General features: G+C 39.4%; 1 protein-coding gene across 1 annotated transcript in view; it reads right to left on the reverse strand.

Moving 5' to 3' along the window:
* Nucleotides 1-22,765, reverse strand: part of LOC136875754 (ipis-1) — a 96,902-nt gene that overhangs the window by 54,330 nt on the left and 19,807 nt on the right. Inside the window, exons 3-4 of the mRNA XM_068228289.1 lie at nt 20,733-20,912; nt 12,772-12,985 (exon numbers count right to left, since the gene is read on the reverse strand). Coding sequence (XP_068084390.1) covers nt 12,772-12,985; nt 20,733-20,912 — 394 coding nt within the window. The remainder of the gene's footprint in view (nt 1-12,771; nt 12,986-20,732; nt 20,913-22,765) is intronic.

The following is a 22,765-nucleotide window of genomic DNA, read 5'->3' on the forward strand; positions in this document are numbered from 1 at the left end:
CATTTAAACTTAGGGCATAGATCTATTTTATTCTTGAATTTCTGGGTGGTGTACTTCTGAATAAATATCTACGCCATCGGTTTTATTAATGGGACATCCTTTCGGTAGGCGTTGTGTGTAGTGGGTTTTATGTTTCTTTGGGTGCTTGGGAACCGAGAAGATATTTATATGTTAATGCGTCGATGTCCGGAGAGGGTAATTTATTGATTATTTTTCAGGGACCAACGTTGAATTAATTATTGATTTTTTAACGTCCACTCTGTTTATTTGTGCCATGCGTTTTATTACAGGATGTCGACGTTGAATAGGGAATGAATTGATTAAAATATCTCATAGTTCTCGTGTAACGTATGTCCCTTACAGCAAATACTATTTGATCACCCTCCATTGGAATAGTGTGAGAAAACCAGAGTGAACGTTGCATGCTTAATTTTGAATGGAAAATGTGGCATCATATGAATGTTCTCCAAATTGTTTGTGTATTTTATTTGATGTGGTTTATAGTGCGTGGTTTTGATGCACGATTTAATTCATTTCTTGTTTGTTACTCCAGCGAGAGTATTAGATAATTTGTTCGAGTAGCCCATGGGTGACGGACGTGCGTAAGACCGACTCCTCAGTTTAAGTGAATTACAAGGTGTTACGGTATTCTAAAGGGAGCTATATAATAATCAATCAATCAATCAATCAATCAATCAATCAATCAATCAATCAATCAATCAATCAATCAATCAATCAATCAATCAATCAATCAATACTGATCTGCATTTAGGACAGTCGCCCAGGTGGCAGATTCCCTATCTGTTGCTTTCCTAGCCTTTTCCGAAATGATTTCAAAGAAATAGGAAATTTATTAAACATCTCCCTTGGTAAATTATTCCAATCCCTAACTCCCCTTCCTATAAATGAATATTTGCCCCAGTTTGTCCTCTTGAATTCCAACTTTATCTTCATATTGTGATCTTTCCTACTTTTATAAACGCCATTCAAACTTATTCGTCTACTAATGCCATTCCACGCCATCTCTCCGCTGACAGCTCGGAACATACCACTTAGTCGAGCAGCTCTTCTTCTTTCTCTCAATTTTTCCCAACCCAAACATTGCAACATTTTTGTAACGCTACTCTTTTGTCGGAAATCACCCAGAACAAATCGAGCTGCTTTTCTTTGAATTTTTTCCAGTTCTTGAATCAGGTAATCCTGGTGAGGGTCCCATACACTGGAACCATACTCTAGTTGGGGTCTTACCAGAGACTTATATGCACTCTCCTTTACATCCTTACTACAACCCCTAAACACCCTCATAACCATGTGCAGAGATCGGTACCCTTTATTTACAATCCCATTTATGTGATTACCCCAGTGAAATCTTTCCTTATATTAACACCTAGATACTTACAATGATCCCCAAAAGGAACTTTCATCCCATCAACGCAGTAATTAAAACTGAGAGGACTTTTCCTATTTGTGAAACTCACAACCTGACTTTTAGCCCCGTTTATCAACATACAACTGCCTGCTGTCCATCTCACAACATTTTCGAGGTCACGTTGGAGTTGCTCACAATCTTGTAACTTATTTATCACTCTATAGAGAATAACATCATCCGCAAAAAGCCTTACCTCCGATTCCACTCCTTTACTCATATCATTTATATATATAAGAAAACATAAAGGTCCGATAACACTGCCCTGAGGAACACCCCTCTCAACTATTACAGGGTCAGAGAAAGCTTCACCTACTCTAACTCTCTGAGATCTATTTTCTAGAAATATAGCAACCCATTCAGTCACTCTTTTGTCTAGTCCAATTGCACTCATTTTTGCCAGTAGTCTCCCATGATCCACCCTATCAAATGCTTTAGACATGTCAATCGCGATACAGTCCATCTGACCTCCAGAATCCAAGATATCTGCTATATCTTGCTGGAATCCTACAAGTTGAGCTTCAGTAGAATAACCTTTCCTAAAACCGAATTGCCTTCTATCGAACCAGGTATTAATTTCACAAACATGTCTAATATAATCAGAAAGAATGCCTCCCCAAAGCTTACATACAACGCATGTCAAACTTACTGGCCTGTAATTTTCAGCTTTATGTCTATCACCCTTGCCTTTATACACAGGGGCTACTATAGCAACTCTCCATTCATCTGGTATAGCTCCTTCGACCAAACAATAATCAAATAAGTGGAGCATGAGTGGGTGATGCAGTGTTGAGTCACACCAGCTAGTATCAGTCATTGTAAAATCAGTTCACCAATATTAAGTAATGTTTTCTCAAGGAATATAGGCTGCAGCAAGCCAGTGTCCCGAGCAGTAGTGCCACCCGCAGCAGTGCCAACCCTGTTGAAGAAACAGCCACGAGGATACTAAACGAAAACATCAGCTATGGTAAATTCCTTGAAAATATAGTAGCCGCCACATCGGAGCGTGTGACAGAACTCGTCTTAAAGGAACTAGAAAATCTATCCAGTTCAATCTGAAATTGTGGAAGAATTTAACGCAAAACTCGAGAGCCGGGATAAATAAATCCTCGAGATGAGGGTAGAATGGCAGCCTTAAGGACTGCAAGATGTGACTCACTGGAACAATACAGTACAAGAGCTAACGTTAGAATTTTCGGGGGACAGGAAATTGTTAGTAAATATATGGACGAACTTGCAGTAATGTTTAGGGAGATAAGTGTGAATGTGAATTTGCAAGACAATGATGGTTGTCACCGAGTCAGATCTAAATCTGCAGGAAATCCTCTGCCAATCATTGTCAAATTCGCATCTTACCGACCAATGCAGGAAGTGTTTCGCAATAAGCGAAAACTAACCTTCACCAGATTGTCAGTCCTTAAGGCTGACATTCTCCGCTCTAGGCAGAGCAATTGTTGGACCTCGAGTGGAAATACTATTATAAAGAAACCTAGTGGCAGTAAAATTGCATTTGCTTTCTTATTTGTTTATGATTTGTTATTCATTAAACAACTTTTATTTTTAAATATTTTAAATTTGTATTTCATTAACTTAGACACGACATCCCTAATTTACTCTTACTTTTAAGTAATAGAACAGTCTAGGCCCAGTTATTTCTTTACCTGCACCCCACTACAATTAGCGTTAAATTCCTCCTGGCCACTCGTGTATATTTGTACATTTTGGTAATTCTAATCTTTCCAAGTTGGCAACACATACGAGTGATAAAATAAATTCCTCTGACAGCTACCTTATATCGCCTTAGACCAGCTACCCTCTCCCATCCTTCCACTGTCCCCACTCCCCTCACCCTCTTGCACTAACCTTTACAAAAGTACCGCTAGTATTCTTAAGAATTTCGTCTCGCAACATCCCAGGGCCCTACGCGTCTGTCATATAAACGGGCAAAGCTTATTAGCAGCCACCCAATTGGACGAGCTTGCATAAATGTTCACCCCGGTTGTTTTCCATGTCCTACTGGTGTGTGAGTCATGGTTAACATATAAGAGCCCGCCTTCTTTGTGCCAACTTGAAGGCTACTTGCTTCTGAGAAATGACCGCACCCACAAGCGGGGTGGAGGGGTATGTGGCTATTTCTTAACCAGCCTTAAACCCAAGATGTTAGGTCATTCACTAGGCAGGTATGAGAAGAAAGCAGAATGCATGTCTGTAGAAATATCAGCGAACGGGTTTAAAATCCTTGTAGGATTAGCTAATAAGCCTCCGAACACAGGACACTTATAAGATTTTGAAACTGACGTAACTAAACTACTGCCAGACTACCCTGACACAATAATTATGGAAGACTTAAATACAAATTTAATTGACGCAACTCCTTCCGAATCCACGCGATATAAACATTGTTTCACTCCTATAATATGAACATCTTACCTCTCTCTCCGACTCGTTAGACATCTCATTCGCATACGCTATTAAATCTTATCGTTACCAGCAACTCAGACAGAGTTCTTAATATTGGTCAAACATCTATACCTGCTATCTCTGCAGATGACGCAATAAACGTCTCGTATAATCTCCGGCCACCGAAACCATCCCAAGAATGTATTACCTATCTACCATTGAAGAAATAAATTAAGATAGAATCTTGAATGACGCAGGCAAAATACTCTGGCATAGCAAAACGAACTATATCAATCTAGACGTCAAAGTCACCTTCTTTAATATAAAAGTAACGGAACTATTTGACAAGTATGCTCCAAAGTAGCGGGCGAGAATATCTGAAGCACCCTCACCGTGGTTAATTGACGAAATTAGACAACTAATGAAACAAAGAGACTGCGCTCACAGATAGCACAAAAAATGACCCTTTCGTACAAAACTTTGATGAATATAGGATGTTAAGGAACAAGACAACACATCAAATACAAAATGCTAAACTACGGCACGCTTATAATTTAATTAAGCCTAACGGTAGAACAGCGACGACACTCTGGAAATCTATTAACAACCTTGGAGTTACGAAGAGCAAGAACAGGGACGAAATGACAGTACTTCTCGAGACTCTTAACGAGTACTTTACTACTAATTCCTCCGCAGTACGACCTGACGACAAAAAGAGACTTATGAACCATTACGATACATACCCTACCTCTGACATAGGGAAATTCTATTTCAGTTACGTGACGCCCCTCCAAGTTAGAAAAGCAGTCCTTAGAATAAGCACTAAAGCGAAAGGAATTGATGATATTCGGACTGATATGGTCAAATTAATTCTTGATTTTATATTACCAACCTTAACTCATATAATCAATTTTTCTCTTCTATACTTCACATAGCCATCTCTCTGTAAGAAGGCTATTGTGCTACCTCTTCCGATAAGTCAAACGAATTCGAACGAGGGAGACTATCGTACAATGTTTATTTTATCGGCTTTATCTAAAACCTTCGAGTATGGAGTCCATACTCAAGTGTCTGCGTACCTTCAAACGCACAATCTCCTTAATCCTTCCCAGTCCGGTTTCCGACTAGGAAATAGTACTACTACAGCCTTACTCAAAGTGACTGAGGGCATTCGACAAGCAATAGGGAGCGGACATTGACATACTACTTGTAAAACTGAAAGCTCCACTTTTTCCTCAGAATACGATTGCTTGAATTCATTCCTATCTTCACGTACGTCAACAACATGTAAAAGGTACTATTGGAATCGTTTCCTCGTGGAGCCACGTGAACAGAGGAGTCCCACAGGGCTCTGTGCTTGGTCCTCTTCTTTTCACACTATTTGTGAATGACATTGCAAATACCATATGTACACCGACGACTTTCAACTCTACACAAATTCTACAATACGAGACATTCGGGGAAAATATCGACTTACTAAATATTGGCTTACAGGCTGTTAGTGATTGGTCTGCAGAACAAGGCCTGAAATTGCACCCTGCAAAGTCGCAAATAATCATTATGGGCAATCAAAGTCAAATGACAAGTATAGGTAAACGTCCGTTGCCAAGAGTAATCCTCCAAGACGTTTCAATTCCTTTTGTACCACAAGTGAAGAATCTAGGCGTTATCATGGACGAACTCATGAATTAGTGTGCACATGTCTTATATATCTGCCAAAAGGTTTTCGTTGATGATGATGATGCTTGTTGTCTAAAGGGGCCTAACATCTAGATCATCGGTCCCAAAAAGTTATTTATATACATATTAACATCTGTATTCCTGACAAAGCTTAAAAAAATAATGGAATTTCTTTTAAAGCTACGTTTTGACTATTGTGATGTTGTTTTTAATGAAGTGAGGCCGCAATTTTCCCTGAGGAAAGTGCACTCAAAATTCATGTACGATACATGCATGGAATTGAAGAAAAAAGACCCCTCGTCACCATCTTTCCTAGAACTAGAGTGGTCACGTCTCCATGTTCGTAGTAACCATCATAATTTGACTCTCCTCCGCCGAGTTCTTACTGCAACTTCCTCATCTTAGCATTTATCGCGTTTCCGTTACTTCTCAAATGTTCATAACTGAGATACAAGTGCTCAAACATCAAACCTGTTCGTCATTCCTCACCATGGAACTGCCGCATGTAACAGCTCATTCTCTGTGTTTGCCAAACGAGAATGGAACCGTTTACCGGATGACGTCAAAAGAACACCAACCACAGTTTCACTTAAAAGAGCGTTAGGAGGTACAACAGGATACGAGTGAACTGTGCATTTCTGATCATTCATTGATCATGCTATTATGATGTTTACGTTGTCTAATTGTGCTTTAACTTATATTAATTACGGCAGTATTAATTATGACTCTAATGTATCATTTATTTAGTGTAAGAGAAGGGCCAACTGTCTTAACTACGCCAATAAAGTAATTTATCTCTCTATATACACCTCACCCTCAAACGTTTGGTACTGTTAGACCAGGACGTTCTCCGAAGAAAATTATATAACGTGTATGGCTAGGATATCTGCTGCGATGTCAAGTGTGTAGGACGAGTTGAACTCAATCTTAAGGTTAAATAAACAAACAAAGAAAGCCAGGAGTGTAGTGTAACCACGCAATCCCATTTAAAACGTGTGTCGGCGCACAGTTGCTGTTTTCCCTTCATTTAAACTCAAGAAGAACTCCACTTTGAGCCTTGAGAAGAGCATTTGTTGAAGTGTTCGATTTTGTAACAACTTGCTTAATTTATGTAAAATGAATATTTCCTCACTCGTCGTGGTCTGCCTACTGTGATTTATAGCTATAGATTTCCTTGTCTTGTCCTTGCTAGTAAATGTATGTCCCCCCGTAAGGTTGATACCTAATTTTTAATCTCCTTGAACCTCGTCCTCCTTTTGATGTCAGCAGAGGTATACATACCATTGTATGTGTACTTCTGTATTGTTTCCCCCTCCCCCTCGCTCCCTATTACTAGCGAGAACGCTGGGGCCTTGACCTGTGTTGGGGAAGCCATCTTGCAGTTTTACTCCTGTCTTTGTACCAGACAGACGCGTCATGTAAGAGATTTCATTTGTCCAGGGTTTACCCTGGTTTTCCACCCCTTTTGGGTGGGAATTTTGGTATGTTTTTATCATTTCTTCTGTCTGTTAACGTAAATTGTGCTTGTACCGTTATTATTATCATTCTGGATTCTCTTCCCGACCTGGCATTTTCGCTAGTAACAGAAACTTATTTGATCATTCGTCCATAACTGACCCCTTTCCTAAATCACATTTTCTACCTGTTCTTGTACTTATTTTTCGAATGGTCAGTTATGTTAATTTAGACCTGCCCTTCTGGAGGCCATCAACTTGTTAATTAAAAGAAATGTAGTTCTGCGTCATTTTAATACTTAGCAATAGCTAAATGTGCCTAACCGTTTTGTAAGGTTAATCTTCATCACCAACCACCCTGGGTGGTAAAATGTTATTAATTGTTCTAAAAGGAACTGAGAAAAATGAATACCAATCCGTTCAACGGCGTTTTGTCACTCGTTGACTGTCTGTTTTTAATTTTAATTTGCGGTCGTCTTGGTGACTATTCTTGTTAATGATATTGATTGAGATTGTTGATTTTATGCGATGACTGGTGAGTTGGTTCGAGACTGGCACGGATTACGGTTGGAATTGGTTGATCTGAACTTGACTTGGAATGTTATGGAATTATTATTATTATTATTATTATTGGTTTACCTTAATTCCTTCCCCGGTATCTGATTGTTTGTTGGGGGAATCCGTGTTATCTCTCCTGGTGATTTCTTTGCGTGAAATATTGTATTCGGCAGAAACTTCTGCGTATTCAGGAAAGCTCTTACTGAGTTGGTGTGGACCCTTACGGTAACTACTTCTCAGTGCTTGTGATGCCATTCTGGATTTTTGACCTATGACTTTATGTATGGAATATTGTATTTAGCAGAAATATCTGCTTGCTCTGTTACGCTCCTGAAGTGTTGTGATTGTATTGCCTTGGTGGTGTGATTGATGGAATTTCCTGCGATTTATTTCCTAATTCTGAATTTAGCTGTTTCTTCGTGCCAACCTATTTGGTATTGTACCAGGTCGGTACCGTGTATTAGTGAATCTCCATTGATTTGCGTTTTCGGGGTTTGCTGTATTTCCGAGTCCTGTTAATTAATGCAGGTTGTTCTAGAATAACACCGTGCTAAAGATTGGTTTCATTTCTCTCCTTGGTGGTTGCGATTTAAAGAAATTAATTATCTATTTGCTCCATCCTTTGATCTATGATTTCAAAAACCGTTGACTTATTCTTCTTTTATTTTATGTCGTGTAATGTTCATTTTGCGTACTTATTAAAATTCCGATATTCTAACATCCTCGGCTTATCCTTACATGATAAAGGTCGTGCACTAATATTTAAGGTTTACTTTGGAAAATTGTATCTACGTCACAATTGTAACGATCCTAAGGCACCTTCCACATTCTTATCTTTGAGGTAAGTTGTCTTGCCTTTTACTTGTATTTACTTATTGCATTAACTGCTTCTGTGTGGTGACTCTATGTGGTAATTTATTTGGATTTACTGGGTGCACAATCTTGGATAATCGGTGTGCACTGGGTTACTTACCTTATTGAACTGTTAACTGGCTGTCCCCTACTACGTTACTGTGTCTTGAGTCTTACTGTGTCATTATATTTAATTTCTCACGGTTGGTAATGTTTAATCACTCGTGGAGTGTCGACCCCAAACTGTCACAGTGTCTCTAATTGACCGTCCCTGTGTATTTATATTAACCTAACCGTAGCAGTGTCTCTCTGTATATCGTAACTATCTGTAACTGAATCTAACTGTATCAAAATATAACCGACGGTCATTGTGTATCATTATCCTAACCTAACCGTAACTGTAACCTACATCAATCGGCCGTCACTTGCTTAATTTATGTAAAATTAATATTTCCTCACTCCTACGTCGTGGTCTGCCTACTATGATTTATAGCTATAGATTTCCTTATCTTGTCCATGGTAGTAAATGTATGTCCCCCGAGACAAATCCATGGTGTAAATTTAAGTTAAATATTGTTTTCTTTGGGGCTCGAACTAAGCACGCCTGCGATCCGCTGACTAGCTTGTGGCAATTACACATGTTGTAAAATAAGAGGACAATACATTGCTCTTATGGGACTAACTGTAGGGATCTGGGCAGGGCTACTTCCGGGTCTGAGAGTAGGACTAAGGTTACATCCAGTCTCTAGCTGAGCTTGGAGAGATACTGCATGCGCAAATGAGCAGAGGACAGCGGTATGTTCAAAGCTCAGTAAATGCTGAGTTCACAGACGACAGGTTGCATATTTAATTTCTTGCAAGTTATCACCTTCGTCCACCATCACTTTATCGCCCGTCCACATTTTACAAATTCCACTCCTACAACAACACGCCTGGTTTCCAAAAGAATCAAAGTCCGACACGCAAGATAAATCTTATTGTAGACAAGTTATCTACCTGGAAATTTATACTAGCCCACTATTACACACACAAAAAATGGATTTCAAAAATGCGTAAGGCATTAACTCACATTAGTTAAGGTTTTGCAGTTTCTTATTCACATTTTCAATCATCGACCAGGTAACTACCGCACGCGCCAATTCTGGTCCACGAGTAACGCAGGTACAGACTCGCCGCTTCAAGCTTATACATGCTTGGCCATTGACGTGAATCCTATAGGGGGATATTGTGCAATATGTGCCAAATTTGGCATCTGACTGGTTTTGAAACACTTTACATGTCTAAACTAATCAGAAAAATTACATATACATACATACATATCGGACATATCGGACATCAAGAATTTCCTGGTCTCAGGATTTTGCCACGAGATAGCTAAGTGTCACTTGGATAAAGGTTTCCCGCTCTTTCCTGATGAAATGCTTCCCACGGTCCTGTCGAAACTTTATGCTCTTGTAATTAAAGTAATTTTTGTCTTGACAATTATGTTTTAAATTATTTGGCATCCCACTTTGGTAATTTATCTTCTAATAATTGTTTTATTTGTTAAATATACTTCAAAACTATTTGGGAGCATGCTTGAAGGTTTCCGGAACTCCTTCCTAGGATCTGGCAGATTTGGAGTCTATCTCTGCCCAAGGAGATTATTGGATATTTACAGTTCACATTAGATTGGGACTAGGTAAATGATTTTTCTTTGCATCTTCCTTGTACTGATGTTATTCTATGATTGATGCTAATAACATTGGCTGCATGACGAGAGATTTTTTCATTTTGGCCCTCTATCCGTAATGGGATTTCATAAGAAATTCCTCGAGCCTGCTACATTACGTGTAAGTTAACAAAGAATAGATTGAAATATCATGTGGAACTGCAGTAAGTTAGATGAATTTAGCACCCTAGGCTCTAGAGCAAGTAAACCACCACAGTCGCCATTCCCCATCAGAGCGATCTGTCTTGAAATATAGCGTACCTTGTCTTGTTTATTGTTCTTACATGATCTCTAAGCCAACGTGGATTAAACTAAAAAGCGCGTTTTACTCAAAAATAGTGTCTCACAGCTATTTCTGCCTTCGTAAATTCTGAGCTTGTTATTGCCGGTTGCTGCTTGCTGGTATGTAGAGTTCAAACACATGCAAGTCGAACTGGGATCTTACGGTGAAGATAATTTTGACCCCCATGTCGATTATCGCCATGAATTTGAAGATGTTATAGATCTTGTTGAAGCACAGTTGGAGAAGTCATTGGATCTCCAAATTCTCAAGTAGGTGATGATACACATTCTCGTGCATCAAATAATGTAATGAGGCTAATAAAATTACCCGGTATTAGCCTTCCAATATTTATTGGAATATTAACTGGAAGTTGATTTTTAAGGACACATTCCGGAACCTTGTTGACAACAATACCAATTTATGAAAAATTGAAACATTCCACTGTGTGCTATCTTCACTAAAATGAGAAGTCAAGGATGTCATGTGTGCCGGTTGGAGTGCGCACCTTGTGACACTGTGGAGAATGGCAGGGTTTTAAGTTTCACTAATAGGCAATGTTCTCCTAGGTTTCATTACTGTTCTGGTGGAGTGAAATCAACTCATGTGCATCACTCTAGGTGAAATTGCGGCAACTTCTTTGACGAGGTTGTGAATACAAGTTACAGATCTCTTCACATGGTTATACGAGTATATAGGGGTTGTGAAAAGGATGTAAAGGAGAAGCCGTGTAAGTCTTTGGTAAGACCCCAATTAGAGTACGATTCCATTATATGGGCCCCACACCAGGATTACTTGTTACGAGATTGGAAACGATCTAAGGAAGAAATGCATGATTTTGTTTTGGTAATTGCCGACAAAATAGTAGTGTTACGAAATTATTGGGCTGGTAAGACTTGTGAATAACGAGACGGGCTGCTTCGCTAAGCGGTATGTCACTAACTGTCGGTGGAGAGATGGCGTGGAATGACATTAGAAGAAGAATCCGCTTGAAATGAGTTCTTAGAGTTTGGAAATATAATACGATTAATAGATTTTAAAAAAACCTTTTATACGAGAAGGAATTAGGGAACGGAATAAATTACGGAGGGTGATACTGGATATATTTCCAAGCTCTTTGAGATCATTTAAGAAAAGTTTGAAGGCAGGCTTCTATGAGGGCGACAGAACTAAATGAGAATTGACTGAATATAGTATCCTTTTAAGTGCTGAGTTACCAGTTGACTGTTTGGTACCTCAGGATTGAGTTTTTTCATTCGTGTGTAAAAAAAATTGTAGAAGGCTCAATTTTTAACTTATCAGTCGGGCGATTAGCTTAAAATGTTTATAAATGTTGGTTGTTTATAAATCTGAATGCAAATGGAAAATCCTACACTTATGTTGAATATTATTTTAAGAGAAAACAACATTACACTTATGTGCCCATGCATGCATTGTCTTTATACAAAGTAAAGAGCCAAAATAATATTATTTCCTAAAATCTGTAGGCAACTAATACATGTAACTTCTTAGAAGTATATAATTTGATATTTTAAAATACTTTCCAAACTTGGAATGTGGTGATAGTTAAATGTTTTCTACCGGTTGTTTGTGATGCCGATTTGTTCAACTATCTGCACCAACTCCACTGACACAAAAGTTTCTACAAAAATCAATGATTTTCGGGTTGTCATCAAACACTACTTGGCCCTCAGAGCCTGTCACAGTTACCTGAAACTCTGGTGAAGAAAAGTAATCCATCCGCCACGAAATTAGCGATAAAATAGCTTTTGTACTCACCGTGTTTTTCTTCTTTCGTTTAGGAGGCTCTGTTTCTCTCTCACATACAATATTTTCGGCACTCTCACTTTCAAAAACACTTAACAATTCCTTAAAATGATTATCTCCATCATCACTTTCTGCTGTGGTTAATAACTGAGAGATTCTCTGATCCGAAATAACATCGCTGCAAGAGCAACTAAATTGTTGTGTCCGCCACGTTTGTTTACATCACAGATGAACTCCACAGATGTCTACAAAAAGCTCTGTAACTTACTTCCCGAAGCTATAATCTCTGATCAGTTAGTTCTACATAATGCCCAACAGATGGAAGAACATGTCAGAGATCATTTTCGCACTCGAAAGTGAACCAGGAAACTCTAAAAATTAAAATTCTCGCGCACCGTCTATAAACGGGCGTAGCACTGGTGGACCGGCCGCATCAGCCCGTCTATACGCGGGCGTAGCACTCATCGGGCTATGAAAGAGCATGAAGTGAGGAAAGTTGCTATGAGCATTTAAATACATTTAACAACGTAACATCTTGATAATTAAGAAAATTACCTTTGACGTAGTTTTAGCGACCTTTGAGAACAAGTGATTACAGTACTCTTGCCTGAGATTGTATTTGTTGGTGGATAACATTGCATACCTGGAGCGAGGAGGTCATTAATTTTATCGCGAGTCTTCCGCTCCACCCACTTGTTAATATTTGCCCTGGCTTCCTCTGGAGCTTTCACGAAGTTGACTTCCTCAGCGTCGGATCGAAAGCTGTTCACTGCAATCTGACGGAAAGTTGCCTTGAGCTTGAAGCCGTCTTGGAGGTATATCTTATTGACGAAGTCGATAGTCATAGTCTCCGTGCTCTGTAAAGACGCAGAAAGGTCTTTAGACAAGTGAATGGCGCGTAATAGTTCCTCATACTCAAGAATGTGGATATGATACTTGACTCACTTCACTGGCAAAATTAAATGCTTAAATACGAGAAACAATAACTCGACGATGCGTAATGTTCGTAAACTCTCTGCTCCCATATACCCCATCAGGTAAAGAGTAACTGGGTACTAGCACAGTAACACTTGGGTTGACTTCCATCTAGGCTCAGTAGATCAATACTATTCTACTGTTTCGACTACAGATTGAGACATTTGGCTTCTTCATCTGCTTCGCGTTTGAAGTTGGTGTATTACTTTTGTGTCAAAATTTGTCAAATAAGAAAGGACTAGTTCTAAATGCTTGTAGCAGATTTAACATGCATACGTCCTTAGGCACAATTATAGCATGCAGCCTCTAAAACTGAACAAGTGCTTCACATAAATACGGAATATAGTTCACCACAAGTAATATTTAAAATTACACAAAACCACAGTCCACAGTACATGGTAACATTTAAAGGTGAAAATAAATTAATTTACAGAGGTTTCGTCTCTATTTGGCGCATTGAACTCTCCGATCAAATATTCATAGTTCTCCTGTTTTAATTTAATTTTTAGTTGATATCAGACAAGCCACTCCTCTTGAGAGATTACACTGGAGTCGGTGACGATATTCCTAGAAACTGATAGGGATAGAGGATAACAGGTCTGTGTTTCATTCTAATGAGAACAAAAAATATTATTATAGGTATTAAAAAAAGAGTATTAGCTAACATTTACCGCCTCCAGTGCCACTACGCCTAGTGGAGTGTCTGGTAAATGTTATCCAAGGAGTATGGCTCATTCTAGCTGCAAATCGGTACGTGACTTTCCCCCAAAGTATTTCATTAGTTTCTTTTGTTTGTGTACGTCCTCAGGACTCGGAGAAGTCGCACACCGAAGTCCCTTTGATGATCTAAAGGCTAATTCTTATTAAAGCGTTCCTACAAGTAGCACTTCGACTTGCTGAAGAAGTACGCTAGTACGTAGAGAACACTCCCTTCAGCCAGATAGCTCCTAGGGTTTATGCCACTACAGGTGCCACAAGTGAAGCAAATGCGATCAGATGCCGCAGTCATAATGAGGCCTCCCAGGTACGCGCATTTGTTTAACCACTGGTTCAGAAATCATGTTTTTTTTTCCTTGTCGGAACTTACCCTTGGCTACTTTATCCTACGTATTACATCTGTGTCTTCAAAGGAGATGATTCCGTCTGCCGGATAAATTCTTTCCGACCGCTAGATGAGCTGAAACCTTGATATTTCTGCATAGAAGCTCGTCCTGCATAAGACCTGCTACATGTTGCACCAACTTTGTATAAACAAAGTATTGCGTCTGATCATACTCTGCTAACGAGAGATCACTGAGATATTTTGAGTACGTTATCACCTAAACCAAATACTCTTCTACCATTTATTATTATAATTAATCAGTAAATGAGGTTAGAACATGCTTCAAATAATCAGTTTGTTAATTGTTACATCCTTCATGGAATACTTGTTTTTTTATATATCCACTCTAGTGCCGATAATTAATATACACTTTTAGCTGCACAATTGGTTCTGTGGTTACGTCCCCAACACTATTGCACGGGTCAGGTACGCTACTAAAAGTGACGACATCTCTGTTTCTGAAGGCATTTCAAACTGGTCTCGACGGTGTTATGGAGTCTTTTTCGATACCAGTAAACGTCTACCACTTCCTTTGTTGTAACTTCCTGGCAGTTCAAGGTCAACCCTTCTGCAAAGTGTGGAATCGTCTGTGTTGTTTGGGTATAACCGCAAATTTTAGGTGGTGCCTCTAGTGACCCCACGACATCTTAAGTATTCGATTTTGGTTTTAATATTAGGCATTTATAAAGTCAGTCCCCTTGATATCCAAATACCGTCCATACAAATATGGGGATCACCTGTGTGTGACTTTTTCACAACAATAATAACTTTTTTGATTGCATCTTATTTCAAGTCATTTTTCGTTGAGTAATTTTACTCTCACCTTGTAATTTTGTCATACGGTTTTCTCTTATATTATTGCTTTAGATTGAAGAAAGAGTCACGTCTTTATAATAAGAGAACAAAATACTTTTCACAGCCACATCAAAGTGGTATTATTTTCGACCCCATGTTACCATGTGACAACATCGTCTGATCCACTCATAAAATTTATTGGGTGAGTTTTATCAAGATTAATGTGAAACTTTCGGTCTTGTTTCATCCATGCTCCCCCTACCCCGCGAATACCCCCCACCCCCACCCAATGAATACTTTCTAACACAGTCCTCACCAACAACACCCCACCCCATCTCCTGACCGAAGAGGGTGTTGCCCCACTCTGTTCCAGGCGGAAAATGGAAGTGCCTTCTGTGCTATGCCAATAGACTTTAACTGCTACCTGATATAAATCTCAAAAAATTTCTCTACTAAAGTAAAGAATTAAAATTATATTTGTATGATTTCCGTCCAGGTTTAAGGCAGGAACAATTCGGGAGCAAGTTTGAAAGAGCGGTTAGCTCAACGCCCGGCCACCTCCCCCCCCCCCCAACCTCCCCAGGAATTAACCTGGTGTAGGCTGAATGAACCTCAGGACAATGTGCACATCCGGATATGGAAATCTCGTTTCTTACATATTTCGACTTCCTGATGGGAAATCGAACTCACGTGCTTCTGGATGAACCGTGCAAACCCTTCACGCTACAGAAATGGAATGTGTCGTTATGAACAGGTTCCAATGGATTAGTTTCGGATAAAAATTACCTAGAGACAAAATTGTAGCTTTTTGGAACAGTGTGTCAGTTTAGACCTGTGAACTGTTCTGCGGTATGTCGTGCGTGTTGGAGAACATGAGTGTGTGTTACGACTGGAAAACTCGAACGTGAGTGAATCGGAAGTTCACTACAGTAAAACAAGCAACCATTTAGGTTCTAAAACACTGTACATTTGATATTACACAGCAAACACCACCATTAGTAGCAATAACGCGCAAATTGTGTATCTTTAGCTGAATGAATTCATGCTTTCTTCAAAGCCATGTCATCCAGTCTAGATGGTGTATCTGGTGAGGAGAATTGTGCTCAACACGTCTTGAAGTCTCTAAATTAATTCAACAATCAAATGAGAAGTAGAAGTGGGCTCCGTGGGTCTGAGATGAGCTGCTTCACAACCTACACCATAATGTAGCTACCACCAGACTGTATGGAGCCTCGTTGACAAGTGGTCTGCACCTGGTCATACAGTAGAAGTCAAGAAAACCGACTCCGTATTTGAATTATTTTAAAATGAAGATCGTTAAACTGCTGATTTGACCGGATCAGACCAAGAACATGGCCAACCCCTCCGTATGGTACTAGAACCTTGATGGACCTTGGCCTACCAAGCGACCACTGCTCAGCACAAGGCTTGCAGATGTCGATGAAACGCGTAGTCAATGGGACGAATCCTCTCTGAAATTTTATACGTTCCAGTAAATATTCCATGTCAGAACTTCTGATTGTAGTTAGTTAGCCCCTGACGGGCGTACTGCTGATTCATGGCCGAAGATTTCCGAACGGCATACTCCGGCTTCATTCTTCGAGTAGTTAAGAACGAACTTTCTGATCTCAACTGAACTATTCTGAAGAACATTTCTGTATGATTATTTCTACCTACTGCAGCTTCACAAGGTCAGGTGTTTTTCATCATTAATAAGGAAAGAGCTGCAAGAAAATTGTTAGTTGTATTCGATTCCAGAGTAGAAAATATGTCTTTCAGCTGACTGGCCGACTAGGTTAATCAGTAGACTTAACGTACGTGACTTTTCTGGTATAATACTACTGTAATAACAGTAATGTGCATTTCGTGGCATAGAAATGCCTAACACTGTATAGGGCACATTAATGTACCACTTTTACTTTATGCTCAAAGTATGAGAATGTAGTGAATGGTGCTATCGGTCTCTGGAGTTCAATGATTGTCACTATTTGTTGTTATATCTCCGAGTGGTACCTGTGTTCTATTGGCCGTTTAGGGAAAGCCAGTTCATCGCTTATGTGTGAGTACTGGATACTTTTGCACGACTGATTTAGGCTACATAGGCAAGGGCGCCCAAGGGGTACCGCGGCTCCCCCCCCCCTATCCCTAGCTCTCAAGGAAAGGAAAACATGATTTAGTCAGGTGTTTTTCTTTCAAGAAAATGATTTAGAAGTCGGTATTGCGTAGAGGTAGTAGTACCAGCCCCCACTAACAGGCAGGGGATACCGTGAGTGTTATTCTACCGCGGAATACAAGTCGCCATTCCTCTTCCAAAATATTAAAAATATTACATACCCACAGGTCTAGGTCCCACTATACAAACTGCCATATGGGTGCTCATGTACATAGGATATACATTTCTTTCACGATAACAAGTTGTATAGGCTTTATATAAATATAAATATAAATATAAATATATATATAAATATAAATATAAATATAAATATAAATGTATAAAGAATTAATAGTTTTTATGTATTTTAATAATATTTTTGACGTTAATATTGTATTTTTCAGTTCAATATTGCAACGAGTATTATAACCTCAAATTATATATTGGAATGAATGCCCTGTTTTGCCTTAAATAGCGGTAGGCGATATACAGTTTATTGCAATTCTTACTGATTATACTTTCACTATAAATACTGCTGTAAGTCTCCACTAATACAGTATATGGGATTGACAACATTAGCCAAACGAGAAGTTAACGGTGATTAATTATAATACAGGGTAGTGGAAGTGAGGCTATACTTCTATTTCGGTATTACTTATCTTGAAGGGTATGTTCATTAGTGGTGGGCGAATTTTCTTGAATCTATGTAAAAAAGTAAGAAAGAAGTAGTGATGAGAACGCTGAATATAATCCCATCAAACTCAGTACCCCTAGGTTATCATAGAAGTTATGTACAGGTTACTCATTGTTCCATAGACATAACCGTCAGGGACTTGTTATTGAAGGGTATTGTATTTTCTTGTATCCTGAATTTCCACCGATGTGACCCGTGATGTGATTCCAAAATATTGTAAAATTCTTAATACATGACTGTGTTTCACTAAATTTAAACATTACTGGTATTTTTAAACTAGGAATGTCTATTCTAAACTAATTCAATATTCAAAGTAGGGAATTGGATGCATATAAGTGTTGATTTTCATGAGAAGGACTTAGGTAGAAGAAATTTGTACAGTAGTATATCTAATACTGCATTCTACAGATAATCTCTCATCCTAAACAGTCAGTGATACACCCCTCTTCCCATTTTTAAAACAGCCATATCACATGAGATTTCGGAGCATAATGTATTATTTATTATGCATTTCTTTTTTTTTAATTAAAACTCCACGACGTGAACGACTGATATATGATAATTACCTTCCTGAAAGCTGTTGGTAATAGCTAAATCTGTTGTCAAGATTGTTAGTTTGCAGATTCCCTGGTGGCACATGCCTGTACTGATGAAAGTAGCTTTCATTAGTGTGCTATGGCACAAGCCATGATCAGAAATTTTAAAGAAAACTGGGGTCTTTATCATTTGCATAACTGAAATCTGCGTCCAGAGAATTACTGTGTAAATTAATTTTTAACATTTTTTTACATCTTAATAATATATTATTAAGCCTTTTAGCATTCAGTCTGAAAGCCTCTGTGAATTTACTAAACACCTCCACAATCTTGTATTTGTAACTAGCACTGGGGTCTCGATTAGTTCCATACCTCTTACCAGTAGCGCCAATTGGGAATTAAAAATGCGGGGGCAAAAAAGTCATATAAATGACTAACAGTACCCGGGTTTGTGGGGTATAGCGGACGGAGGGTGGGGGGAGAGGGACTTAAACAAAACCGAAAAAGAAAAGCTCTCTGCGTGAACTTCGTCAGAGTAGTAAAGGTTGACAGTTTATACCAATTGAGGTGCGGTAATAATAGTTTTCGAGATTTTGATTCAATACTATATAATAAAACTTTCACCAAAGGAACAATATTACACATTTATTACAATTAAAAAGAAGTCCGGTGTGATTATACAATTAAAATTACTTAGTATTTGACTACATACTAAGAAACGAACAGACGCCAAAGAGACTGACGAATGCGCGCGGCAAGCGGGTGAACCATACCTGTGTCCATGACCTTGGCAAAAATATATACCCCTGCTGCCCTTCGTCACAGCGCATGGAATGTCTCCAATACTTGCTGTGGCGCTGTACAAATCGGTTAACCGGCCCCTCTGCTTATCTTACCCTTCACGACCGAGTCGACTATCTCGTAGATAACCTATCCTCCTCCATTCGACTCACATAACACCACCACCAAAGCTTCTGTAAGCGTACAGCGTCATCCACAGACTTCATTCTTAACTTTGCCTTTATCTCCTCATTCCTGCCATTGTTCCCGTCTGTCTTTGGTGTAATATTTATGTTACAAGTACAGCAGCTAGTCACCTCTAATGTGGAGAAAGTATTTTGAAGCCTGTCTCTCGTGTAATGTTTATGATACAAGTACAGCAGCTAGTCACCTCTAATGTGGAGAAAGTTGTCTGAAGCCTGTCTCTCGTGTAATGTTTAAGATACAGATACAGCAGCTAGTCACCTCTAATGTGGAGAAAGTATTTTGAAGCCTGTCTCTCTTGCAACGTTTACGATACAAGTACAGCAGGTAGTCACCTCTAATGTGGAGAAAGTTGTCTGAAGCATTTCTCTCGTGTAATGTTTATGTTACAAGTACAGCAGCTAGTCACCTCTAATGCTGAGAAAGTTGTTTGAAGCCTGTCTCTAGTGCAATATTTATGATGCAAGTACAGCAGCTAGTCACCTCCAATGTGGAGAAAGTATTTTGAAGCCTGTCTCTTGTGTAATGTTTATGATACAAGTACAGCAGCTAGTCACCTCCAATGTGGAGAAAGTATTTTGAAGCCTGTATCTTGTGTAATGTTTATGTTACAAGTACAGCAGCTAGTCACCTCCAATGTGGAGAAAGTATTTTCAAGCCTGTCTCTTGTGTAATGTTTATGATACAAGTACAGCAGCTAGTCGCCTCTAATGTTGAGAAAGTATTTTGAAGCCTGTCTCTTGTGTAATGTTTATGATACAAGTACAGCAGCTAGTCACCTCTAATGCTGAGAAAGTTGTTTGAAGCCTGTCTCTAGTGCAATATTTATGATGCAAGTACAGCAGCTAGTCACCTCTTATGTGGAGAAAGTTATTTGAAGCCTGTCTCTCGTGCAAGTTTATGATACAAGTACAGCAGCTAGTCACATCTAATGTGTAGAAAGTCGTTTGAAGCCTGTCTCTCGTGTAATGTTTATGATACAGGTACAGCAGCTAGTCATCTGTAATGTGGAGAAAATTGTTTGAAGCCTGTCTCTCGTGCAAGTTTATGATACAAGTACAGCAGCTAGTCACATCTAACGTGGAGAAAGTTGTATGAAGCCTGTCTCTCGTGCAAGTTTATGATACAAGTAAAGCAGCTAGTCACCTCTACTGTGGAGAAAGTCGTTTGAAGCCTGTCTCTCGTGCAAGTTTATGATACAAGTACAGCAGCTAGTCATACGTAATGTGGAGAAAATTGTTTGAAGCCTGTCTCTCGTGCAAGTTTATGATACAAGTACAGCAGCTAGTCATACGTAATGTGGAGAAAGTCGTTTGAAGCCTGTCTCTCATGTTATGTTTATAATACCTGTATCGCAGCTAGTTACCTTTAAAGTGGAGAGAATGTATTTGAAGCCGTTCTCCTCCTGGTGGCGGTTCTTCGGCAGATGGAGGCACCTTGCAAGTTCATTCGCTGTCTCTCCAGAGGCTCCCATCCACAGCAGAGTCATTAACGTCTCCACGCTGAAGGGTGACATCACGGTGTTCCCTGGATCACTGCTCACAGCCTGAGAAACAAAAAAGACTTGTGGAGCAGAATGAAGTATAAGAAATGCTCAGCTGTTGAATCAACGCAAAGAGTTAACGTGATATTTTAATTTCACTGGCCTCCTCAGCTTGGACCAATATAAGACTTTTGTTCCTGTTTACAAGGTTTTCCGTATTAAACCTGACAGCTAGCCCACCTGGCCTGAATTTTGTATTATCTTCCAGAAACTGTAAATCTGCTCGCACAGTATAAGAAACTAAACTAAGTTTTTTACCTATCGCAGCTAAACAACCATTAAACGGTTTAGTTCGTTCCCTGTACTGTTTCTCACTGCAGGTAGTATGGCGTATATTTGTATGGTTCAATTTCGTTTTCATGGTGACGCACTGTTTGATCTGGGAAGTTGTGTGCCCGTAAACCAACACTAATCACTATCTTCAAGCACTTCTGTAATTGTCAACTTGTACTCCTCTGCTACTGCGGAATCGTGTTGGAAGCAAGAATATCATTCTTCTTCTCTTAGGTTTATTCTGAGAGTGGGGTTAGAAAGGCTGTTCTCACATTACTGTATCGGACAGCTAATCGGACACCAAACTCCGATTTGCCTACCATAAAGAGGATTTTCTTCCATGCAAGGTGTGGTTTCAGAATATGAACAGCGATTGTTAATGCGCCTCGCCTGTAAAGTAGCCTACACAAGTTCTTCAATCGCTGATGACAGAAACTATTCGCAATAGCGCACACATGTTGCTTGTTTTAAATTTTGAACACGTGTGCATTTGTAAGGTATTTTGCTGTTTGTGCAGAAACTCCAACTTGCTGTGATAATTTGATGGGGAACTTAGATCGTTTGCGCTAGTTTCGTCTAATTTTCCTTGTGTTAGCACGGTACGTCCTCGCGTGTGTTTCTGGTTTAGCACTGAACCAGTAGTCTCAAACTTATTCAGAAGGTGGTGAATTGAGGAGGAAGCAATTGCCCGGGAATCTCCTGATAAGTAATATTTACATACAAATATGCGTTGCTGCAAAGGGGGACCGCAAAAGAACGTGGACTAAAGCGTGGGAAATGAAGCCATCCAGCAGGCGAGCGTCAGATTTTACACACATACATCTTCACTATAGACTGTATGACTTTCAACATTAAATCTGCAAGTCACTGTGAATTAACTAATCCTACTGTATACTTGCTACTAACGAACCTCCCTATGCCTCTATTAACCCAAATGATCCTCCTCCATTTGCCTCACATCTCTCCAACACCGAAACCTATTTGTGAACACTAGTTCATCCCTCGAGTTCATTCCTGAAATAGCTGTGTGTCAATTGTTCGAGTAACCTCCTGCCATCGTTCCCAACTTTCTGTAGCAGCAATTATTCTCTGTATTTTCATGTCTGCAACTGCTAACTTATAAACAGAGCCTCCATGTTTACCAGTTTACGGGTTAGAAGGTAAACTTCCTGAAGCGAGTTAACAAGTAGCCTATAGTCTAGCCCGGACAACAGCTTTGTTATGAGGTTTACTAGGGGTCTGTTCTATTTGAACCCCTAGAAGTTATGTTACTCTCCTTACATTACTGGAGAGCGGGCTAGCCTAGCCACATGGGCTCTACTTATGAATAAGTTAAACCGAATGCACGTAGTTTCCACTCCCGTACCGAAAGGTCATGGACCTATGTACAGAGTGTTTCGTCCACAAACTCACGTCTATAACACAGAACACTCCTGATCGCAATAGCTTTGCTGCACCTTCATGAACGAGGACACTCTACCTCGAATTTAGAAAGGATTTGACCGAAAAAGAATGTTTGCAGTGTGAAGAATACAAGTGGAAGAAGCAGTCGCAATCCTAAAATAAAAGATTGTTTCATACTG

The sequence above is a fragment of the Anabrus simplex genome, chromosome 6, assembly GCF_040414725.1.
Source record: "Anabrus simplex isolate iqAnaSimp1 chromosome 6, ASM4041472v1, whole genome shotgun sequence".
NCBI classification, from domain to species: domain Eukaryota; kingdom Metazoa; phylum Arthropoda; class Insecta; order Orthoptera; family Tettigoniidae; genus Anabrus; species Anabrus simplex.